Here is a 25719-nt window from a genome sequence, read left to right on the forward strand (position 1 = left end):
TGGGACACTCCGTCTGCTATTTTTAACACCTGTGATGTCAAAGGCAGAGCGAAATTCCGACACAAGCATTGGGTAAATCTGTGGCTGTTCAGCATCCAAACAGACAGAGTTACCTGGGGGAGACTCAGAAGAGGCAGAGGCGCAGTCTCTCTCTCTCTCTCTCTCTCTCTCTCTCTCTCTCTCTCTCTGTCTCTCTCTCTGTCTCTCTCTCTCTCACTCTCACTCTCGCCTTTCTGCATGAATATACCGCTTCAAACAAAAATGAGGAAGCACAGCCTGGCATCATGACCTTCACACACTGTATGTTTTATTGATTGGTTGGCTGGAGGACATGATGTCGTCCACCTGTTAGGATGCTCGGTTAAAATGGCATAAGAAATTCATCAACCTGGGCTGATTTGTCTCATCTTCAGCTATGAATTGGTCATTCTCTCATTCACAATATCAGAGAAAACAGAATTTGCTGTTCTTGCATACACTTGACAATATTGTGAATACAAACATACAGTACATTCAGCTCCAACTCTTTCTGTGCTTGCATGACCAGAGTCCTGAGGAGCTTGTGAGATGATCAACTGGACAGCACTCTCATAACATACTGGAACTGTGCGTCACTGAATGCACTGCTAGGTTGTGCGTCACAGAGCGCACTTCAGCACACCAAAGAGACTTCCCCTCCTTTCTGAGGTGACTTCAGGAGTCACTTTGACATACAGCAGGGCATCTTGCAGCATCCACACATACATAAAAAAATTTAACATGATGCAAGGCATTGGAGTGTTGTTCACTTGCCCCCCTCATGGGCACTAAAAGGATGCTCGTGGAGAGTGGTATGGGTCATTCATCCTGATAAACAGCCCTGATGTGTGATGTCTGATGTGTGATGTGTGATGGAGGGAGCTGGCTGCTCCACAGCGGTCTGAAGAGGCTTTGTGCTAATGAATGAGAGGGGCCCCCATGTGACCCAGTCTGATCTAACACAACTTGGCTGTAGCGCAGCTGTTCCTCCCACTCTTATTCGCATCGCTGGGGAAAACTCTGTTCCAGGGTGACTCCTATTTTTAGCTCTACCCAGGGAGAGGAGAAAAACAGTGAATCTCATGACATGGTTGCTCTTCTTACCAACACCACCCCCCCCCCACACACACACACACACACACACACACACACACACATGCGCGCACACACGCACACGCACACGCGCACGCACACACACACACACGCTATTTTTAATGTCTGTACAGTTAGTCAATGCCATGGGGTTAGAGTCCTTATTAAGGGTCAAGTCAAGAGGTTTTTCTCAGGGGACTCCAGGCCCTATGGAGTGTGTTCCTATGCTGCTTCACTGCAGACATCAGCACAGGGCTGGTGTTGGCAATGTCCCACTTGTACTCTTTGTGTTGATGTTAAAAGCAGCCGGTGAGGGGGGAAATAAGCGTGTGCCAAAGACTATGTCCCAAAGACAAAAGCTTCTACAGGCCAAACCCCACTTCTGTGGCCAGGCTGAGGGCTTAAAGGGGATGCCATGGGTTTGATTTCAGGATTACGCAGGTATGCAGGAGTGTAATCTGCTCACGCTGTCTGCCACACATGTTTGTAATGCCAGACTATTTATAATTTTATTCCAAAGCAACTTATCTTATTTGAGGCTAAAATGAGCTGCATGGTCAAATCAGAGGGGCTTGCCGCACAGGTTTTCCATAGTCAGTTAACAGTCAAAATAACCCAGTAAACCATTTGACTGCAAACGTGTCTTTTTTGAAATATAACCAATATAGAACAGCAGGTTTTATTACAGGTGTCCAAGTTCAGCTTGATGAGAGTGGAAGCTCAAACTGTGTTCAGACTGACTGACTGACTGACGTATGGTCATGTTCTTGACTGAATCTAATTTGGGCCCGAGATTTGTACTACAGGTCATGACCTCTAACAGATGTTGAAGCCTCTCCTGCAAACCTACACCATCCATCCCATAAATATCACTAAATATCCCAGGATCACCAGAGGCTTAGCTAGGCCACCAGCTATCATCAGTGACTCATCAACTTCTATCTCCACCACACCATATATGCAGACTTCTTACGTCTATGGACCATTTTTAGATTATTATTCAGAAACATTTTAGAAATGCATGTATTTCATGTGTGTTTACAGATTTATTCCCAAAGAAAGTCGTTATTGTTCCTTTTGCTTTAACTCCCCTATTTACTGGATTTGGAATAAATGTTGTATTTTTGCATTAGTTTTGTATTAGTTTATAATAACTATGTAATTATCAGTGCTAAACATGTGTAACCTAAAATGTTCTGTAAGGAGGGTTCGCAATGGTTTCCTCTAAAGCTAGTTACGCCTGCTGGTAACAGGAAATGGAGGACTATGTGGAAATGTCATCATATCCATATCTGCTGCCTTTTGTCAAGGGTCTCATCAGTAGTGACAAGCTGTCTCTGTCACAGGAAGGTCATCTAGCCACCAAATCACTTTAGCACTGGAGACCATCTCCACACAACTATTTAGAGGGCTGCTGGACTAAAGAGGATTAGACGCTTTGCGCACTCTCAACAGACTACTGTAGGTGACATGGGCAATGTCAACATGCAGCAGTGTGTAGGGATCTCTTCCACCATCCTCTTGCTGAAGCGTGAAGGAAAATGTATTTCCTTATCACTACCATCACAGTACATGCCTCTTCGAACGTATCTCTATCTATTCTGTGTGATGCCACAAGGGTGTATTTACATGTATAGACCCTTTCAACAAGGTAAACAAAAACAATGCTTGAACGTTCTATTTGGGCCCCAATCTACTTCCTCTGCATTAAGATAACATATGGAATGTTAAAAAGGAAGTCTTGTGGGGCCAACTATGATGCTGATAATGGAACTCTCTTGAAAGGGTCCATACTGTAAATAAACACAAGAGCACGACGCAGCGCACTGGACAGCAACTTCCCTCTGGTCAGATGGGAAGAAGCTAAGTGCAGCTGCAGCGATGCTTTGTGATGCATTTTTAATACATAGACTAATCATGACACCCTGATCAAGCTCGCGTGATGACGCCATTAAAGAAACAAAAACGCAATCAATTCGAGATTCAAGTGTGTGTGAAAGAGAAACAGGGAACGAAGAAGAGAGAGAAAAACCGCACTGGCTACTGCCATCTTAGATGTTTACATGTTCCCCAAACTCCAACTGAGTTTAAGGAAAAGCCAGCACCAAATGTCAACATTAGTGCTACTCCAAAGCACTGTTGAGCTGCACATACTGCATATTATTAGAGCTGTGCCTAATTCATAACACTGTCCCCATTGATACAGCTGTTTCTGCTCCAGTGGTCCTGGACAAAAATAAACAGTCATTTGAATAGTGCTGCTTCATCCAGGTCAGGTTACTATCTTCAACTCCCTGCTGTTCTATAATCTTAATGTTTCCTGATCGTGAGATGGCTAGTCTAAGCAAATGCATTCTAAGAGAAGTCTGGCTTTGAGGTCTCTATGAAGGTCACTGTACTGGAATAATTGTGTCCAGGGGGTTGCAGAGGCAGACAATATGCTCCATATTCTCCAGTGTCACCTACAGAAGCTTACGGAGAAAGCAGGGCCAAGGGTATCAGGTCAGTGGAAACAGCAACAACCACACTTAAACCTAGCCTGCTTTCCTACATTCAGAGCATCTTGACACAACATTCACATACTGTAACTTTATAAATACTGACCTCAAAGACTGCTGGGTTTGTTTGTGAGTCAAAGCATCCATTTAACTTGTCCTAAGCAGGAATGTTTTTTTGTTTGTATTTTGTGCATTTCACATCTAACTGTGAATACACACACACATGGACTGAGAAAAATAAAATACCAGTCGTTGCTCAGTACATGCAAATTTAATCCTCAACCAGGGTTCAGAGCAAACAAAACAAACCTGGTCTCCAATCACCTTTGATGCTGTGACACCAAAGAGAAGGGACATTTTCTCTTGGCTAAATGTGTGATCAGTCGCTTGTCATTCAAAAACCATCAATCAGCTGCTAAAGGTCTCCAGGGAGACTCTCAGGCACATACCTATCGGCAGCAGTCAGTCTTAATTGCCCTTTAATCACCATGGTAACTGGACACCACAGAGATTTAACATTCGTAAATGCCCTTCACAACAGCAACTGAACAATTGTCCTAATTAAGAGCAAGCCAGGCGTCATGCCTTTAAGACAAAGAGGCCCTAAACGGAATGTACAGAATGTCTTAAAAAAGAGAGACAAACCAAAGAAGAACTAGATGTACCGCAGAGCGGTACAAAATATGACCGCCGCCCAGTCCAGCACATTTTTTCCACAAAAAGAAATCACGCTGAAAGGCCTATATGATTCTAACTGTCTCACTAAATTGCATTATCCACACTCAATTCTCACTGGTATCTGCTAGACAACAAGCACCAAAACATTATTAGTTCATAGATTTCACATGTAAAATTCATTTTATACAACCCCACCTCCATCTTGCCTGTTCATAATTCTGAGAAATTCTTGATTGTTTGTGTTATGTTTATGTTATGTGTGTGTGTGTGTGTGTGTGTGTGTGTGTGTGTGTGTGTGTGTGTGTGTGTGTGTGCCTGCTTGTGTGTGTGCCTGCGTATGTGCCTGTGCATGCAAGCGTACATATGTCTACTGTGTGAGTATGTGTCATACGTATGATTACTGTGAATGTATGTGTGTGTGTGTGTGTGTATCTGTTTGTGCACATGTGTGCACATGAAATGGGTTAACATGACCCCTGGAGGCAAACATACGGAAAAAAATGGTCATCCTAGGCCCTATAGTTCTCAACATATTCACAGAGAACTGTGTCTGCCCTACCCTCCTTTTGGGGGGTCCGGTCCAGCGGGGGGGCTACAGATCAAAACGAAAAATGACGGTTCCATGCTATCCATGTGGGGGTAAATGCCCACCAAGTACCCCGGTCTTTCAGTGTCCCGGGAATCATTGACGGAAATTTGGGCATGCGAAAAAGAAAAAAAAAAAAAAAATCTGACTAAACCTATATGACCGCCGCTTCGCTGCGCGGCGGTCATAATAACTAGATAAAAAACAATTGGGTCATTCGTATAATGCTTGTCACATTGTGTATGTATGCCTGTATGTGCCTATGGCTAACTAAGGGACACTCTGACGTCATACCTTGAGGAAAACAGATCTATTTTCTGAGGCCTGCACTGACTGACTCATTCTGTGGATAGCTTGGAACAATTTGGGAGTCCTTGACATGCAATAGCTCAGTGTTTTTTATTCATGGGATTGGGCATATTTCAGCTCTGCAAGCGAGGTCTCTGTACAAGCTTTACAGCACTGGCTGTCCTTCCACTCAAGGATGAAATAAGTGTTGTGACAAAGCAGCAGAGATTTTAAAGCTCACATCTATAGCTTTCAAACGCGCATTAATCTATCATTACACAGATGTAAGGTGAATGACAATGTCATACAACAACATCCTCAGAACCAATATAGGAAACCGATCACGCTGCCTTTGACCGGCATAACACCATCTGTCTGAGGGGATGGCGCTGTCATATTTTCATTATCCACAGATATAAAAACCCAGTGGTAACCCAATCTGGATGAGTAACATTATCTGTCGGCACATCTAATGCATCCCCTGAGTGACATTCTCCCTCCTGCTGTCTTTAACCTTCACAGCCATCACACCTAGTCAGCCCGCTTCAAGGTGACTCCATTCTCCTAGCAGCACAGAAAATCATGCTTCGTCTCAAGGCCAGCTCCACAACTAACGTGGGCATTCAGGCTGGGGGGACATGATTGATCTTTTTTCAGGTTTTCTATGGCCATTTTCATGTCAGCTGTGGTTAAAGTGGCGCTGAATCAGAGGTTAATGGCTGCCTGGCTCTGAGTGTGTGAAGACCCCCACCCCCATACACACACACACACACACACACACACACACACACACACACACACACACATACAGTACACACCCCACAGCTGCACTGCCGTGGCTGTGATTAGCTCTCAAACATGTGATACCACAGACAGCTGTGGGGAAAAAGCACAACCTTCACAGCCTCATGGAAGAGTGAGGACCAGGGATTTAGTCTTTGTTCCACAGTCAAAGACCTCTTGCCATCATCATGATTAAATTAAATGTACATCATTTTAAAGACTAAAAATATGAATCCAAAGATGGACAGGAGTTTTTTTCTGTAGTATGGTTGACAATGTTTCATCTTGACAATGCCTTTCATTAGTGCCTCAGTTCTCAGCATTTCAGTGAAATTTACGTTGTGGGGCCAATGGTTATTCTGTGTGCTTGATGAGGGAAAGCCAAGGAAATGTGTATCGGCTTTCTGCTAATTTGATGATGAAAGCAGTCAAGGCGCCACACAGGGACAATGCAGACTCTCTTGTCTCTCTCCATCCTTCTGCCTGGTCCCCAGACCCTGCGTCTCTGGGCTGGACCAGGGCAGCTGCGTAGTGTAAAAGATCTGCGTGCCCTCCCCACATGCGGACCTTTCTACGTTCCAGAGGGAGAGGCAGCTGTAGGGGATCTGAGAGTGTTCTTTTACCAGCAAGCAGCCTCCATATCCCTACCCAGCCCTACCACACCACACCGCACCACACCACCGGACACCACACTGCACCACACCACACCTCACCACACCACACCGCACCACACCGCTCCGCACCGCACCACACCTCACCACACGACACCAAACCACCGGACACCACACTGCACCACACCACACCGCACCACACCACACTGCACCACACCACACCGCACCACACCTCACCACACCACACCACCAGACACCACACCACCAGACACCAAACCACCGGACACCGCACCGCACCATACCGCACCATACCAGTCAACACCACATCACTCTTTATGGCCATTCTCAAATAGGGATTTAAGTCCAATTTTAAAAACAAATATATATATGTATACATGGTGGCTTTATAAATGTATGTGTTTTGAATGGGTGAAATTATTGCTGTGACTTTCACGGTTAGACTTTCAAGTTAGAATTGACTTGCTTTGTCACTCATCCACTCCAAGATCCTCTTTAATGAGCTTCCTCTGACAAGAGTGTGCTGTCAATGAGACTCTCCCAATTTACGGACTCTTCCCTATACGAGACAGAGGATACATCAAGCACTCAGGCCCTCCTGTTTGTCTCAGGTGAAAATAAATCCCATTAAATCTTCTGCAGGAGGACCTGACCCTGTTGGTGCCGTTAAAAGCAGAAAGAAATGAGCCAACTCAAAAAAAGGAAGATGGAGAAACTCCTGTTCTCAAAGGTCAACAAATTGGCTCCCTACTGTCTGAGCTGCGCCGATCAATGTCCTTGTCTGAGATGTTGATCTTTAGCGGCCTCTCAAATTAATTTTTAAAAAATGGCAAAGAGCAAAAGCTAAAGCCTTTGTAGTTGGCTCACCCAACACTTCCTTGCCCAATTAATTTGCAGGAGCTAACCTCACCAACCACTGCTGACTTTGTTGTGTGTTCCAAGGAGACTATTTACAGGACAATTCCACAGCTTTCAGTAGGTCTGTTAATAAAAAAATAAATCAGCTCCAATCAGAAACGCTACTCCTTGTCATTTTTCAAACCGAAGCTGAATCCTTATGAGACAGACGGATGTGCTGCTGCTCACTGTGCCATCTGCTCAGAACTACTGGTTCATTCATTAGCAAAGCAGATATAAATTACTTTAGGTCCAGTAAACCCTGCCTACATTTGACAGATTCTACATGCCTGCTGCAAACACTTTTACAGACACATGAAACCTATTAGCTGGGTTCATTCCCGTCAAGGAAACCTTATTTGAATGCATGAATAAAATATATGCGCCATATGCAGAATGCTCCTTTAGCACTTCTTCCTCAGAGCAAACATTTCATTTAGGAGCTGCTTAACAGTGCCAGTGCACCCAGCCTCCACACTTAACAAAATATCCCATTAAGATAGGCTTCCACTGTATCAAGTGTCCCTCTGTTTACGAGTTTCAAAACAACCCCCCCGGGGCTGTTGTCTGCGTTTGGCGGCGGCGTTTACAGTAGTCCGATGTTTCCTGTGGTAACGGGACACCAGCAGTCGCACTTTAAAAATAAAATATCAAACTGTTTGATGTGCCCTCGCCGCCCATCCATCACCCCGTCACCGGCGAGCGCGCTCATCCCTCTTTACCGCCGGCCACATCATAAATCAACCGCCGGGGACACAGTCCAAATGAAACAAGCGCACTGGGCAACACCATCCACCATTCTCTCTCCCGGGCCGCCGTGCTGGGCTCAGGAAGGAGGGGAGCGGAGGGGTGGGTTGAGAGAGAGGGAAAACAGCCTGATTACAGCACAAGCCGCTGGAGCAGATTTCATTACCTCTAACTTGTGCTGATGCTACAATTTCCCCCCGCAGACGGATGTATGTGGTATGTGCTTTCCCACAATGCGAAAATTGGAGTGCTTTGGGCCGGAGGCACTGTGATCGCAGATAAAAAATACCCCTGCCAATGTAAGCTGACGTCCGAAGCTGGTGTGAACAGCAGGTAGTCCCATACACACCTACTGAGGGAAAGGCAGCAAGCTTAACTACAGAAAAATACCCACCTCTTAACTTGTTGTTTTTGTCAAATACCTCAGCCACAGAGGGGCTCGACCCTGGTCTCACTATCAGGTGCTGAGAATTATAATGGCCTGCTACAATTCTCTGTATAAAGGTATGTTGCTAGTGTTTCTTTCAAAAGTTTCAGGCAAAATACTTCATGTGAGACAGCCCTTATAAGGCCTACCATATATTTGGTCTTTCTTTGACTGTCAAAATGAATTAAAACTTTCTTAGCTTGCTCTAAAGTATTAAGTTAAGCTTCTTGTGTGATGATTCACCCTTGCAGACATCTCACTGCTTAACACGCTCACTTATCTGCAGTTCCTACTGAACGTTCTCACTCTAGGATATCCCTGTAGTCGACCTACATTTTGTGCTTCAAAAAGAGGACATTAAAATGGTAAGACCTATGGATCAAGAATGCTTTATCTTTTGTTCCATTAATTAGGTTTTGGCTAAACCAGCCTATGTCTACCAGCCTACAGCGTCTGTTTAATCATGGGAAGAAATGAAGGGACAAGAGAGGCCAGCTGGAGTGCTCATGTAGAAGGTCAGTGGCTGGCCAGAGCAGTGGACTGGACTCGGAGAGCTCCGCTGCACTGCATGGGAGATCAAGTGTAAACAGGACTGGGAGGGACGTTTGAGGCATGGCTCGGCCACAGGCTTTTGTTCATCACATTAGGTGATTACTACATGCTCAGCCACTGTGTACTCTCCCAAACAAGTCCCTGGGCTTTACAGAGACTGCCCGCGCAATACCGCCCAGCACTGGGAGATGAGCACAAACACACTGAAAAGAGCATATTATATTTGTGTGTGTGTGTGTGTGTGTGTGTTTGAGAGAGAGAGAGTGGGTGGGTAGGAGTGACCCCGTCCATATCTGACCTAAAATGGCCAGTGGGGAGCTCACAGAGAGCACCGGGAAGTGGCCTGTCTCCTCATCTCCGACGGCTGGGGAGAGAAGACGGATTCACCCGGGAGTCAGCGCTCTGCCCCGCGGGCACCTACGCCACGGGGCCCGGGATGCCCCGTCACGTCTCGGCCGCTCACTCAGGGAGTTAAGGCGAGGGAAGCAAACAAGCACGGGAGGAAAAAAAAAACAAGCCGTGTCACAGCGAATTATAGAAACGAGTGGCAATGTCGTTCACAGAGAATGATTTCAGGGCTGAATCAGCTTCCCCAAACAGACAGCGCAAAAGCTTCACTTCATCATTTCAGTGCTCTTAGCAGCCCTTGGCCAGTCATCCCATGTGACACTGGACGAACTGCCGCATGATAACAAAAACACAAAAAGTGTTATCTAATGTAAACATTCTGAAATTGAAATGTCTTTACTCATGGCAAGCAAACATGATCATTTCATTTTTAAAATGAAAATGTGCATACAAGTATTAGTGATTCTGTCTTTTGTGTAATAGGCACCACACATAACAGCATAAGGTTGTGCTGTTGTGAATATGAAAAAATAAATGATATATATTGAATGAAGATGAATAATAATGAATACAGTTTGTTTTGCTTTTTATATTTACAAAACAAAATACACAACCTCAATACATAAGACGCCATTTTCACTGATGCATACTGAAAGGTCTTCCATGCTGCTGCTATGCTGGCAACCCATTCCACTTCGTCTTACAGAGTTTTAAGCACATCCTCTGTAAAACTGCAGTGAGAAAATCCACATCACTAATCCCAAGACTTAGAGCCCTCATTTAACATGGCTGGGCCAGACAGCTCAGGTCTACAATGAGCACATCTTCCTCTTCCTCAGTTGCTTAATAGCCATCATTAATCAATATGGGATAAGTGCTCTGTATCACACTCATTTGTCAAAATAAGAGCGTGGAGTTCCCCAGGGACCAATCAGAGCAAGAGTGCAGCAGAGCCAGATTCTCTTTGCAGTCATGTGACCATTACAATGCCCAGGGACACAGTGTCTTAATCCACTGAAATGAGAATATATTAACATATCACCAGGCAAATCTGGTCAATGTGGGTAGTACTAAACTATACATATGCATAATTCTGAAAGATGTGAACATCAATAGTCCAGTCCTGTTCCATGTGATAGTAATGTAAAGTGTTCATGTTAAAATGACAAGTACGAGTCTTTACTCGCCACCTTCCTCCCCCTCCCCCCATCCCTTCTCTTTCTTTCTCTCACTCTCATTCTCTCTGCACATCTCCCACACACTCATGCGCACACACCTACAGTCTAGCATCCAGGCCTCTGTTGCTAAGCGACAAGCCAAGTACGATGAACTGCTCTTATGAGTGTGACATTTGTCCAACCTGATTTCATCCCCCGAGAAAAGAAGGGGCATGCACAGGCTCTTCAAACGATTACATCTGCTTAGCCAACTTGCTCATAATTAATGCCTTTTTATTTTAATATGCCAGGTAAAACAACAACGAACCTGTTAAGATGTTTACAATGTTCCTCTCCACTGTTTACGAACAAAAGGAATGCCCTAAAGAATTTGAATCCAAAGAGACAACAAAAATAACCTTTCATGACCTTCAACGTCACCACAACCCAACACAATTCCTCTAGTGGAACCAGGACATCTCCCAAAGCTGAATTCACATGACCATAACACTCTGATATTTTATCCCATATATGCCTTGTACATTCCACACAGACACATCAAACCGTCCTTTTTCAAAAACACTGCAAGGTCAAGCAAACACCTCGGTCCATCTACTGCAGGGGGTGATGAAGGGCAGTGTGGGGACTCTGCAAACGCCCAGGTGATGGAGCACTAGAATCCTGACACATTATTAATAGACGTGGGGAGGTGGAGGAGCTGGCGGTGTAAACTCGTTACGCTGCACTTCAAACCCCTTGCTCCTGGGTTTACAAGACACATCCTCCCCAGAGCGCATGATGCCGTCCAACGCCCAGGACATCTTCTCCAAATGTCAAAGGTACACTTGGAGCCGAGCTGGAGGAGGGCAGTGGAAAGAGAGGCCCTGGACTGTATGTGTGGAGGAGTGACCAAGCATAGTTTCTCAGATTAGTTGGCCTATTTTTAAAACATTATTAGACAGATTTATATTAAACATGCGGTCAAGGATGGTAGTCATTTCCTGAGAACTACACACCTTTCAAGGAATACTGCTTCAGGCAGTGCATGTTAACCACATGGGGACCAGATTACTTTTTGTGGTGTGTGTGTTGGGGGAGGGAGGGGGGTTGTGTGTGTGTGTGTGTGTGTGTGTGTGTGTGTGTATTTGTGTGTGTATGTTTACGAACTGTCAGAGATTACATTTGAAGCACTATTGTCACTTTAAAGTAGATCTGGCATGAAGGAGCAGGGTGACTGTGGCATGCTTACAAAAGCATCTGAGCTGGACTGTAACCAGATCCCACGGCGTAGTGAGGAACCTCAGCACAACACTGGCCAGTGGACACACAAATACCTAAACCGGCCGGTCAGTCAGTCAGTCAGTCACATGTGGACATCACAAGTAGACTTTAGTTAACTCACCTCACTTCACCTTCACAAGTACAAACGGCACAGATCACAAGATCCAAGATCCATTTTTACCTGTCCAGCATTTTAACTAGGAGGCAAACAGATGTCTAAATATGAACTGCCTGCTTCTTGAATCTACTTTTTGAAGAAAACATTTCCTTTCATCAACTGCTTTGACAGATTTATGGAAAACTATGGAGATGAGAGTAAAAAGTGAAAATATTCATTTCAAATCAGTGCTTCAGAGAAACTTATGAAGCAAGGCCATCATTAACATATCCTGTGGTGGAGTGATTGCGTCTGATCAAACAGCAAAGAGAGGTGGATCTCTGGAGGTGGAGATGACTGGTGTCTGGTGAGGCTGGATGCTCCTTTTCTCAGTAAAAATCCATTTATTATTCAGCGTTTTATTGATCTGCGTCTCTTTACAATCCCATTGGCCATTAGAAACGCACAAGAAACACATGACTAATCTGTCAAGTGCGACGCTCTAAAGTGCGCAGCAGTGGAGCATAGGTGTGGTGTGGTGTGGTGTGGTGCGCTGGTGGTGTGTGGAGGTGTCCTGACGTGTGGAGGAGGATCGGGTGAGAGGGGAGCGTTGCCCGTGGAAAGTGCTGTGTTTCCTCCAGCACGGCTCACCAGGTAGGAGGAGAGTCCTGCGCTCGCCAAGAGACCTCATGGCCTCTAATTGGCCTCCGTCAGGTGTACGTGGAGCAGGAGGTGGGCTGAGCTCTCCTCTCTGACTCACAGAGCTCTCCACCTCCTGCAGAGAAGCCCCCTCTCTCTCTTTCTCACTCTCACACACTCACTCTCTCTCTCTCTCTCTCTTTCTCACTCTCTCTCTCTCTCACACTCACACACTCACTCTCTCTCTCTCTCTTTCTCACTCCCACACACTCACTCTCTCTCTCTTTCTCACTCTCACACACTCACTCTCTCACTCTGACACTCTTTTTCTCCTCTGCTAATATTTCTTCCTTTCTCGCTTTTATGTGCTTTCTCTCTTTCTCTCTCTCCCACACACACACACACACACACACACACACACACAGACACACACAGACACACACACACACACACACACACACACACACACACACACACACACACGCTCCCTCTCACTCTGTAATGTTCTCCTCCCCCAACCTAAGCTTCAGCAGGCTCCAGTCTCATTAGCCCATCTCTAAAGGCTTTCTCTGAGGGCGTCAACTGAAGCGGCGGATCACATCATGTCACGGGCGTGAGTGGAGCTCAGGGGGCCCTCTGATGCATGGCCACTGCGTGACTGACTGTGGCTGCGGCACACTCATAGATTAGCACCTATCAGCCACAGTTTGCTTAATGTGCCTCCCTGTTGACACTTTCATTTGGCCATTTACCATGGGTTAAACCTCCACATTATGCTTGGAAATATGCTCAGTAGAAATGAATGGGAGCTGTGCACTGCATCTCGGTGCAGAAAAGTAGCAGTAAAATTAGATAAATTTTCCACTTATTTGCTTCAGACCATTCTGATCTGACACAGTTTGCCCAGACTATACTTCATTTCTCCTCACAAAAACAGAATGTAGAAAGTTAGTAAGTCCCATACTCTTCCTAAAAAGGTGTGTGTGTGTACTGTATGTGTGTGTGTGATGATGCCATCCTATAGTAGTAAGTCACCCCGTAATAAATATTGGCAAACTCCAAGGACAGATTTCTGCAATGGCAGGTCAGCCATTTTGCGTCCCATAAAACGAGTCTGGCTTCTGCAACATCTGAGAGGGAATAAGCTGTGTCATCAGTATGCTGCATCTCCGTGTCAAATATGATGATGTTGCACTAGGTTAGCTGTGAGTCCCTATCAAGTCCTCAACATCTCTTACACCCCCCCCCCCCATGCCATGGAACAGAATACCCCCACTGGAGGGAGAATCCAGCAAGTAACACTTTTGGCCCCCTTATATGATGAACCTTTAAAACACTCCACTGGCTGCACTGGGGTAGGCACGGCCTGACCAATCAGAATGACAAGTAAACTTAAAGTGCATTCTAATCTGGATCGATCGATAGATAGATAAGTATAAGTTCACTTTAGATAGATAGATAGATAAGTATAAGTTCACTGCCTACTGGTCGTTTTTTTTTTAACCGGCAACCCTCCGGTTACAAGTCCAAAGCGCTAACCAGTAGGCCACGGCTGCCAAAAAAAAAGATACATATTGATCTATCTATCTATCTATCTATCTATACATACTGTGATATTTGATCAGACTGACGGACAGGTCCAGCAAAAAAAGAATATTCTGAGCAGAGTATCCAAACTAATACTTCTTTTATTATGCTATTTTTTGGCCGGCTGTGTCTTTGTCTCCCGTAGAGATAATAGATCATTATGAATAGCAGTGTAGTTGGATTTGAAAATGTACCAGTCAACACCATAGATGATCTAAGGAGACAGAAAAATATCTGAATGATGCAGTAACATGAAATAAGAAAACTCAGATTTTTTAAGCTTCATGCAAAAATGCCGCTGCTTTACAGCTGTTCTTTAGGATAGCTTTGGGAACACAGCCAAACAGCCTGGGCACTGGCCTCCAGGAGATGCCGCTGATTTTATAATACGATTTCCTAAAGGAAAAGGGGAAACACATGAACCTTCAGTTGGATGCCCATTATGAGAGTGATGGGTCTCCCCATAGAGCAACCTGCACTTGGCAACTCAAAAGAAAAGGACAAACAGGGCCTCTGGGTTTGACTACATGCTGGCCTTAAGGCCTGACTACATGACCCAACATCTCATGACCCAACATCTCATGCAAGCTCAGCCGGCCAGTAAAGACAGGAAATGGGCCTGTCTGGTGGTGAAGAGATCTCCGTTGCAGCAGTGCATGCACAGCATATAAGGTGTGAGGTATTAGATGGCTATTTTTGACATCATCTTTTTACCTTATTGATTTATGCATACCACGTCAGAGACACCCAGTGTACAATCCAACCACCAAACAGCATGAATTATGCAGACAAAGTATCTGTGTCCACAACACAACAAATCAGCACGCCTGGTCTGAATTATTGATATGGGATTCCACTTGTAGTGCGACTCCTGTTACTTGGATGAGACTCGGTAGCTCAAGTACACTCTAGGACACAGGACATAGATCACTGTTGACACAAAACACCCTGGTTAGTCAGCAGTAAAAGAGCCCAAAATGACATTAAAAAGAGTCTTAATCCAAGGACAACTAAAGACCTTAGTCTTAGCATTTATTTTCAAGAGGTTGATTATAATAACCTCCAAAAGGAGTTGCATAATATCAAAATTTAGATTAGATTAGATTTTAAGAGCTGTTGTTGTACACACTCATGGGATATTGTGCAAAGAAAATGCTCTGTCAGCCTTCAGTATTAATTGTTAACTTACTGTTAGCAATTTCCATAAATCTAAAGCACTATGGTGGGTTTTGAACTCTTGATTCAACTGGCACTACTGCATGTGTGTGATGGAGGTCCTCTCCAAATACCCTTAGTAGTGACTTATGGCTTCACTAGTATTTGCCATTAACCGTGTTAACCGTGGTGAAGACCAGTGCAACATGGTGTGACAACTAGTATAACAAGACGGATACGTTGTCAGTGAATTATTTAAATGAGCTCGTATACTGCATCTGGACGCATCTATGCACCAAATTCAAGTCTGGTATCAAATTAGAATTCAAGGGTGGTGAATTCCACTAGAAGCTTAATGCCAAACTCTTGCCGGTCAGTAGCTTGATCCTAAGTCTGTAAGAAAATACACACTTCTCAGTGTCTGGTGGAAATCTCAAACAGCGTCCAGTTATTTGAAATTAAATACATTTAAATAAACATGGGTCATCTTTGTGATTCACTGTTGACGTCTTTAAAGTCCACCTGTCTTAACTGGGGACGGCACTGGTGATTAGTCTTGAGGATCAGCTCAAAGCAGAGATGGATCCTGGCCAATGAATCTGCACACTCATGGAATGAATCAAACCAAAAGGAAAAAGAAAGTTCTAGAAAGAATCTATGAATGTCAACAACAGACATAATTTTGCACGTACATTAACATCACTAATCTATGCGGATAACGTCATGGCGATGAGCATCATTCCAATTCAAAGCTGGCTGCATCAACAGCTCTTTGCTCTGCTGCAAAGCTAAAGAAGTGGACACCGAACGGTAATTGGATTGACAAAAGAACAAATGCATTTTGCCTCAAAACACAAACATCTCATCAGACTAATGCCCTGAACAGTCAAGCATAATTTTTAACATCCAGCGGCCGTGCAATTTGAAATGGCATGATTAGAATTTTAACTGTGCCACTTGTCATTACTCCCTGACTTCTCCCGGTCCATTCAGACAACCCTTTTGTTTTTAATCTCCACCGCTGTCTCGTTGCTTTGTCTGAAACGATGCTTTGCACGGCAACAAAGGGGGCCTCTGCTCGTCATGTGTCAGTCTCGCTAACTGATCCCTGAGCGGTGTTGTCTGGAGCAGATAGGGCGTAACCTGGGCACGGGTGAAGCCCCGGCCATCGCCTCGCTCACTGAAAGTAAAATGATGCCGCCGTTCGGTCAGCCCATTATCAGCTCCACTGGACAAGCTCAAAAGACGAGCCGTCCAGAAAGCAACGTTGAGGAACGGACACGCAGCCACGCCACAGCTTGCCATGGACTGACCAATGAAAAGCATGAGGTCATCTCCAGGTATCTTTTTTTTTTTTTTTAGTTTCTTTCTTTCTTCTTCGGACATGTACAGTAGGCGAGACACCAGAGCAGATCTGACAGGTAATCAGTCAACTGCGCACTCACAGGAGAGAGCACGAGGGGAAACGATGGCTCCCTTCCAGGAGAGAGACAGGAAGTAGTGGGCGCTCTGATGGGGGAGGCCGAGGGGGGCGAACATGCACATACATGGAGTCAGTCCCGCTAGCTAAATGTCAGGCTTCCCGGGGGGGCCTCAAGTGGCCTGCAGGGAATAAAACAGTCAGGACAGGGCTGCCTGCCTTGCCACGCTCATAAATCTCACACAGAGCCTCTTAATATAGCCGCCGGGCTAAATCTGATTGTGCCGCTGCCTTGACTGTGCACTTTGTTAAAGCGCTCGGGAGCGCCGGCCGTGTGTGCAGATGCAGAGCGGTGTGACCCCCAGCATTAGCTTAATGAAAGCTCAGCTGGTGATGCGATGTGACAAAGTATTGCGGTCCTGTGGTCAAATCACATAGGCTAAGGCGGCACGCCACAGTTCATTTGAGTCCTGTAAACAATAGGAACAAGATGCCAAATCTGACCTGTTTTTAGTGGACGAACAGCACAACGTTTTGCATTTTGTGTGTGCTGGTCTCATGATGATGGACAAACAGCATCTCCCAAAAAGATGAGAATATGCCTGTAATTAATAACCAACTGTGCCCATTTTGATTTCTTTCATAGCTAACAGTGCACGCATCTGAATGAAGCCTGTTAGCATCAGTTTTGGGTCACACATTTAAAAAGTCGATCTGTTCCCTTGCTGTCCACTGAGGGTACTCCACTAATTTCTCCCACGACCTCAGACAACTCTGACCCTGACCCTTCTTCCTGTAGGTGAAAGGCTGGTGCCGAAGGCCACCACCGCTCCGACCGCCTCCTGCTTTCTATTCCTGGACGAGCTGGACAGTCCACACCTTACAGGGAGAACGGCGCACACTCAATCATCAGTGAGGGAGAAAATGAAATGAAGTGAGTTCATCCATAAGTAAGGAACAGACATGGGCCAAGGAGAGACTAAGACGGGATTGGGCTTCAGTCAGCTTCAGCAGCAGTGAGAGTGCTTCTCTGTCTGTTCCAGAGGTCTGGCCAGGCTGACTGGGCAGAGCCGGGCAGAGAGGGGAGGGGGGGGGCGGGGGCCTTTCCCACAGCAGGTCGCAGCCAGCTGCTGCCCCTGCTGCTGGGCGGCTGTGGAGCATGGCGGAATGGCTTCTGCCCGCATGCCTCTTGAGCGTGTGCCAGCGTGCCTCCTCCTGCAGCGAGGATCGCCCTGGGACACGGCTCCCCCAGAGCGCCTGCCTGCCCAGCCCTCACCGTCCACCCCAGATGCTCCTGTCCAGCATCTCACAAACCACAGCATCAGACCAGCGCACATCTATCAGAAACAAAAACACTCAACACCTTGAATTTGGTACATTTGAGCACACATGAGGATGTGCAAGACTATTGTTAGGGGAATGGATCAAACAGTGAACAGACCATCCCAGTAGTGGATTCCTCACAGTGACTTCCCTGATCAGTGGACTGAACACAGTGCTACTGCACTTTCATCTATGGCCAGAGCCTCAGCATTATGTCCAAATGCTACTAGTGTCCCAGCAGTGATCACAGGGGCAACGATCAATGTCTCCTCTCTACGCACAGCCTTTAGCGCACGACTAGCATAACACATCACAGCCTGCCCTATAATTTATACTTTAATCTGCTCAGAGACATTAGTGCGTTTTCTAAACTGTGACCACTAAATTCCCATTGCGTCTGTGACGGTCATGCAGTGCCCTTGCTACTCGATGTATCCAAACACTCTCTGAATTTCAATGCTCGGTAAAAGCTTTGAATCAAATGTGTGCTAGACAGGATCACCCCAGGGGGCAGTGCTGGAGTCATCCCTCTGATTTCTGAGATGATTTTAGCTCAACGCTGACTAGCTGGGAAGTTCAGATGGCAATGATTTAAGACCAAAGGCAACGGTCACAAATAGGTTTAGATTGATTGATCAATAACCTCTCTGGCTCTTACCCATTCCATCTTCTAGATTGCATTTTGCGTTTTTCAGAAATGACTTCACACAAAACAATAAATCTTGTATGTGTGTACTATATGGTGTGCTTTCAGTATGAATCTATGTATTCCATAAGGACTAGTCTCATTTTTCTCAACCAAACAGAGGAAGCGGGCTCCCAATGTTCTCCCATGCCCACTCAGTGTTGATCCAGAGAGGCTGGCTTCCCAGCAGCTACACCCACGTGCCTGCTCTGCTGTATAGCTCACTGCAGGCTGCTTGAACAAGGCAGAGGACTGCTTTCATTTCATTTGGCAGGGAGGGGATATCCCCTCTGCATTCTTTTATTTACAGCATAGAATTACTGCCGTTTCAAGCCTCCACTTATAATCAGCTGAGAAAAAAAAAAGATGTAGAACAACGCCTGGAGTGGTCAACACAGCATTCAACGTCTTCATTTAGCCCATCATATCAAATACTGCAGCAGTGATTTCAGCAGCTACATCGGCACAGCAGCAGCAGAGGAGGGTGGTGTGAGGGAACATTCCGTGGGCTTCCACAGTCAGAAAACATTCTGGAGTATGGAGGGAGCTATGGCGCACTGAGCTCTCCATGGTGCTGAAAAGCTGGATTTGAACAGAATAGCAGAGCATAGTTTATGCATTCCTCTCAACCTCTGCAGTTCAGCACAAGTACCATGCCAGAGTGAGGCATATGAATTCACTATCCAAGATATGCAAAACAGCTACACCATCCCTTAATAGGTCCGAGCTAAGCTAGAACAAGTGCTCGATAAATAAAAGCGAGTGTTACATTTTTCTTGTTCACTGAAGCCTACAGTCAAACCTTGAGCGACATTACCAGAAGCTAAGAGACACATTGCCCTGGGCAATTCAATAAACCAGTATAGGCATCAATTTACAAATCAGATTTGACTTATTTATGCTATGGCTTGGTGTATTAACGGGTAACATGTATTAACGGGATTTCTAAATTGCACTGAAGGCTTCTGCTTCTCAGAGAGAAACTACTACTTCTACTTCTAGAGTTATTCATTCAGCAGACAGTTGTCCATGGGCACTGACAGTATGCGCATTACAGGATAACAGATTTAAATTGAGTACCAATGTGCTAGCATAATATGCCACATCACCTTTGCTAAACTGTTTGAGTGGCTAAGCTAAGTATTTGGATAATGAAACCAACAATTATCAGTTGCTCGGCATGAGGGGACTTTTCAGAGGCATGACACAGGGGCAGCACTCTATACAATAAGAAAAGGTCTAGAAAATGTCATCAAATATGGGAGTTGGGATAGGATTACACTGAGGCCATTGGTAACTGGACAATGAAAAGTAGGCTATCATGGATTTCCCTGTTATATCCTGTGTATTGGCTGCATTGTGTGTAAACCACAGGACAGTGATTTATGCAAGTTAAAAAAACAAAACCATATTAATATCATATTAACTGCCCCCGTGTATTAACCTCATAGCTGAAGATAAAAATCAATGTATAAACCTTGGCTAATAGTTGGAAAATGACGGTATTCTTTTAGCATCAGAAGCGTCACATGTTATTAAAATGGAATGATGAAGAGAGCACAAATGCTTTGTAGAATGTGTCCTGCTGTTAACATTAGATAGAGTATTTATCATGGAAACTGGCTGACAGTTAACCCTCAGGCAAGCATACAGTAAACATCTCCTACCACGAGCTGTGTCCTCGGGGAGGCCCCTGAAACTGAATACACCATACCATGGCTATTGACTGATTAATACTTTGTCTTCACTGAATGGCCGTGGCTGTCACCAAACAACGGAGCAGTGCATCATCCATTTTTAATGAGATGTTCGCCGTAAACTTGAGCTTAGCATACAGCATCTGTAAATGATACAGCACATCTTCTTTTACAAAGCTTGTGTCACTTGTAGAAAGTGCTTCACCTCAGTTTACATAGTACCTTTGGTATGCTGGTAATGTCAGATTTCAGAGTAAAAATAATATGCAGAGGTCTTTCTTTTTAGAAAGCTGATAGGCTGAAACATCATTTTCAAAAGACTGGTAGCATTATGTCTGTGTCTGTGTCTATTTTTATTTGTCCTGACCCATTGGTCACTGAAAAAGCATCCATGAAAACATTCATCTCATTATGGTCCTTTCCAGAATAAGAATGAAATGCCAAAAGACACTGGACTGCCATGGCAGACTGCCACTGGCTCCATAGCTGTCCTGGTCACTGAGGGGAAATGGAGCCGCATTACAGTGCCAGGCGGCCAGTGAGGCTCAGCATCCGTGGAGATCCCTGAAGGTCATTCCTATGTCCTCTACTCTGTGCTGTGCCTGCTCTCTCTCTCTCTCTCTCTCTCTCTCTCTCTTTCCCTCTCTCCCTCTTTCTGCTGTGCTGAAAGCATCAATTATGATGTGAAGCGCATTTTCATGTCTGAAAATCACTGTGTGTCTCTCCTCTAGTCGTGCCAGAGGGACAAGGCCAGCCGGCGCGGCGTGGCACAGCTATAGCCACGCCTCTGAATGAGCTTTCAAAGCTGAAGGGCTCTTGCATGTGCCATCAGAACTGGCTGGCTGCAGTGGTACACAATGGCACACAATTCCACCGCCATTTCCATGGCATTTCCTTTCTCATTTCCAAACTCAAGGCAGCAGGCGTTGGACACTTTCTGCCCACTGCCCCGGCTGCCTCTGTGGTGACATCAAAGGCAAAAACAGTGGATTTACCTCAGAAACAACTGGAAGGATGACAAGAGGCTTATTTCGCACACCACAGCCAAGCCAAGCCACCCTTTTATTTTCGAAGAGCTCTCATAATTGGATCATCAGCGTCAAGTTTTTCATTTTCTAAAATTAGCTGCCCGAACAATAAAATCATCCACAATTTACCACTCAGCCATACAACATACATGCCCCAGCTGACATGCTGATATGGCATGTGCCACAGGTCAACCACAGATGATGCCTGAAGATGGGCACTTGTGTTGGGCACTTGAAAGACAACAGATGAAACAGCTGGCTCTATTGCCCAGGGCCACAGGGCTGCGATCTCTAAGCACAGTCACAATCGCTGCCACGCAGGCCTCCCTCTCCAGGCTCAGGCCTGGAACAGATATGCTAATAGTTTTCCAGAGCCAAATTGGCCTCCCTTGGATCAGGTGGCTTAGGAAGAAGCAGGGCCGCAGCAAGGCATTCTCCCTGCCTGAGCTTTTTCCTGGAGCCAGGTAGACCTTTCCCATTGAACCATGACCCAGAATAGCTTCAGAGGGTGATGAAGGCCTTTTAATAGCACGGTGACAGCCGTGACAGGCAGGACATGAACTCTATTTCTACATCATGTTATACATGGCTTGATTTGATATATGCCATTTATTAACATGCGTTAGGCCTATTAACCATTGGTGCCCTGAGAACACTACACAGGGTAAGTTCCTACAATGAAACTGCCACACTTACTTCTGAGTAAAAAAATGAAAAATGCTGATTTTCCCAGCAATCCAATCAACTGATCAAACTTGCATTTAGCACTCAAGTTCATTGCTGGACTAGAACACCAGAACTAGAAAACAAGAGCTCATTCTTCACTAGTCAAAGCAAAGGCTCAAGCAATGAACCTACCAAAAGGATGTCACAGAGCAATCAAAAGGATTTCATTCACTGCAATAAACTAAGAACACTCAACCAGGCTTCATTAATCATAATAGAGTCATACTGTAGAGTGCTCGGACCAAAGAGACAATACATTTAGGTGACACTTGCTCAAATGATACTTTGTTGGGCGTAATATTATGTTCCTTTTATCATTCCCTGGCTTTAGTCTTCTTTAGTCTTTTTCTTGCACAGTACATGATCTGTGTGGCCAGCACACTGGGGTCCAGTTAGTGAGCGCGACAGCTGAACTCAGGGCGTGTGCTCTCTGCTCGTCTGGCGAAATGCACCCGGCGCGTTGCCAAGCACGAGGGGATACACAGGCACACAACAAACCCCTTCGGTAGGCATGCCCACAATCCTGTCTGCATTAAAGACAAACAAAACTCTAGGCTCTGTCTTTGAGCATCTCTTCAGTATCTATCCATGTGCCATGTAAAACTCATAGCTCTCTGTTACATTGTTGCAACTGTTCCTCAGTGTACGAGGGAATATTTCCACTGTGTTAGGATTGATGTCACGTTCAGCCACCGGCAGGACTAATCACAGGCCGACAAGCTGAAACTTTTCAAGCAAAAGTGATTTCTGGAAAAACAGCTTCATGGTGTTTGGATTCAAAGGAAAGAAAACCAATAGATTTGACGCTGTGTTGTGTTTATCAACACAATTTAAAATAGATTCACTTTCAATCATCTGACAACTGAAAAGCACCTTTTCATGTTTGGTTGTCCAATTGAAAAGATAATGTTTTTTAGAATGCAAGATGTTTATGTTCTGTGCTCATTGTTTGTCCAGAAATAGTTATTTAACAGTGCATGTACTTACTACATTCAAAACTAATTCCACTGCAATTCATGCTTGAAGCACATACAGTGCCTAGTGCTTTGCATACAATCAACTGCTTTACACTGACCTACATAATTCATGTGGGCTTGATGTTTTTTAAAAAAAAATGCAAAATTGCATAAGGTCCAACCAGTCAGTACAACTATGCCAAGATTCATCAAGACATAGCCATGAATGTTCCTGTCTGTTCCATAGTATGCTCTTGGTTTGGAAGCCTCATAAGGCACTGCGCATTTCCAAATCCTAACTAGGTAATGCCACAACTCCATATACATCAGCACTGATTTGGCCTCAGGCCAGTGCAGCGTAGGATAAAGGCCGATGGTGGTAAAGGGCTGAGGACATGCTATCCTATCTCCCTCTTCTCACCCCCAGAGGCTCAACATCCCCAGTTTGTCCAATCTACGGCCCCTGTAGCCAGAGTCCCATTACTAACGCCATGCCAAAGGAACCTGGCTCACTAGTCAGCTGCACTGCGCGATCACATTTCAGTCCCTTAATGCTCCTAACAAGCATGTTCCTGCTGCAACCCAAGTGTCAAAAGCCCTCTGCAAAGTCACCCTACCAAACTTTAGGAGAGGCTGTGTGCATGGGCTTTTCATCTGCTCCGACCATCGCTCCTTTTCCAGAAAATAAGAGGCAAAGCGACACTGGGTGCATTCTTAAAAGCTCGAGCACCAGGAATCCAATCAGAAGAACAATTACAGAGGAATACGCCGGCAAAATTGTCTTGGCCTTTATGATCAACCAGGCGGCCTTCACTATTTCACCAGCCTGGGCTGTTAATGGAGTATCTAAATTGGAGTGTCCTCAGATAAGGCACGACACACTGAGCTGATTGTGCTTTAACAAACTTCCATCAGAAGAGCTCAGGCAGAGAGGTCAATGATAAGATCGACTGGGGACTTTGCATATGTCATTAACCCTTCCCATTTTAATAAATAAATAAAGCTACCCAGTTTAATAAATAAAGCTACCCAGTCCTGTATGATTGGTGATATTAACTTGCCTTATAGAAGAATGGAAATTACAGTAACCAAACCTCCAAAACAAAACACTCAAATCTGCCTCTGCCTAGCCCATGGTATACCTATTTTTGACTGACATCTTAAGATTGATTTGCATCTCTTTGATTGCTCTTTGTGTATTAGTTAAAACTGAATAAGTGATTACCTCCATCATCCTGCCCAGTGGGCTGATACATCTGTACATTGATGATGTCATTTAAAGTGAGGGTAAGCTATTGTTTTCAATTTTTCAAATACCACTGGTACTACTGCCAGTGAATCAGTGGAAGGTTGGACTTCTTTGAATAGAAATGTGTAACAACAGTCTCCTACAGCTCCAACAGCCTCAGATTATAGTTCAGGATAATTGAAACCAACACAGAATGACAATCTTTTGCTGTTTGATAAACAGTTACAATAATAAGACACAGGAAGCTGTCTTACTTTCAATTAAACAAAGACATTGTACATCACATTATTGTATATAGAGCATATGGGAATCCCAGTTATTCTTACTAGCTGATAATACTGCCAACACAAAATGGTCACTTCAGAGTCATTTTCTGCTAGAATTTACTTATGAAGCATGATGCTGGTTAATGGTCCATGGTCATACAGTCATAATGGCTTGTAATACTGTGTACCATCCACATGAATACCACATCCCATCAGCTGTGTGAGAGTCCACACCTGTGTGAGAACATGGGTACGGTCCTATAAAGCCCTCATTGAACTCTGAAGGGTTCAATTACTTTCTTTAGTCAAATGAACACTGTTAAAAGCCACCCCCAAACACATTTCCCAGTTTCCATCTCAAAAGAATTAGGTACCAGTTGTAGGCCACTTTGAGGTAAACATGAGACATCTCAACTAACATAATGGACAGAGAGCAGTTCCACAAACATGCTGCCCTGAGATTAACTAAGCATGATTCCACTTTTGATATCTGCATATCATTATGGTTTTACTAAAAATAAAATGTTATATTTGGCACATTTCCTCAAATTGTTAGTTCTTTTCACAAATCAGTGGCTTGGATAAATGAATCAGATATTGACTGCTTACCTTAGTTTTGATGTTACAGTGGCAGCAGACAGTCCACATGTATTTGAGGGTCCTCCACAGGAGAATGATGAAGAGACCCCCGAAGAACGTCACCATGGATGAGGCAAGGAATGCCCACCACATGCGCTGACCATTGTTGTCACAGGGAACATCTGGTGAAAACGGGATGATCACATCCATCTTGGATATAGAGACAGAAGAGTCCGAATTTCTATTATAATTTATATTATTACTCATTATAGAGCTGCTGCTGCCATAGGAAACGTTGCCATCTGCCACGGCTAGCATCTAAAAGCTTTGG

At 44.8% G+C, this 25719-nt stretch overlaps 1 protein-coding gene across 5 annotated transcripts in view; it reads right to left on the reverse strand.

Moving 5' to 3' along the window:
- Positions 1-25706, reverse strand: part of kcnma1a (potassium large conductance calcium-activated channel, subfamily M, alpha member 1a) — a 133573-nt gene extending 107867 nt beyond the window's left edge. For 3 of the 5 annotated variants that reach the window (XM_076285127.1, XM_076285128.1, XM_076285130.1), the window contains exons 1-2: positions 25419-25706; positions 17716-17721 (exon numbers count right to left, since the gene is read on the reverse strand). In XM_076285127.1, the coding sequence (XP_076141242.1) occupies positions 17716-17721; positions 25419-25706 (294 nt within the window). Of the gene's footprint in view, positions 1-6391; positions 6402-17715; positions 17722-25418 lie in introns of all 5 variants that reach the window. The other 2 variants (XM_076285129.1, XM_076285131.1) reach the window with 2 other exon arrangements.
- Positions 25707-25719: the final 13 nt, after the last annotated feature.

The sequence above is a fragment of the Alosa pseudoharengus genome, unplaced genomic scaffold, assembly GCF_046254945.1.
Source record: "Alosa pseudoharengus isolate Yale_2024_CS ecotype anadromous, Long Island Sound unplaced genomic scaffold, YU_APseudo_1.1 YU_APseudo_1.1_scf_15, whole genome shotgun sequence".
NCBI lineage: Eukaryota > Metazoa > Chordata > Actinopteri > Clupeiformes > Clupeidae > Alosa > Alosa pseudoharengus.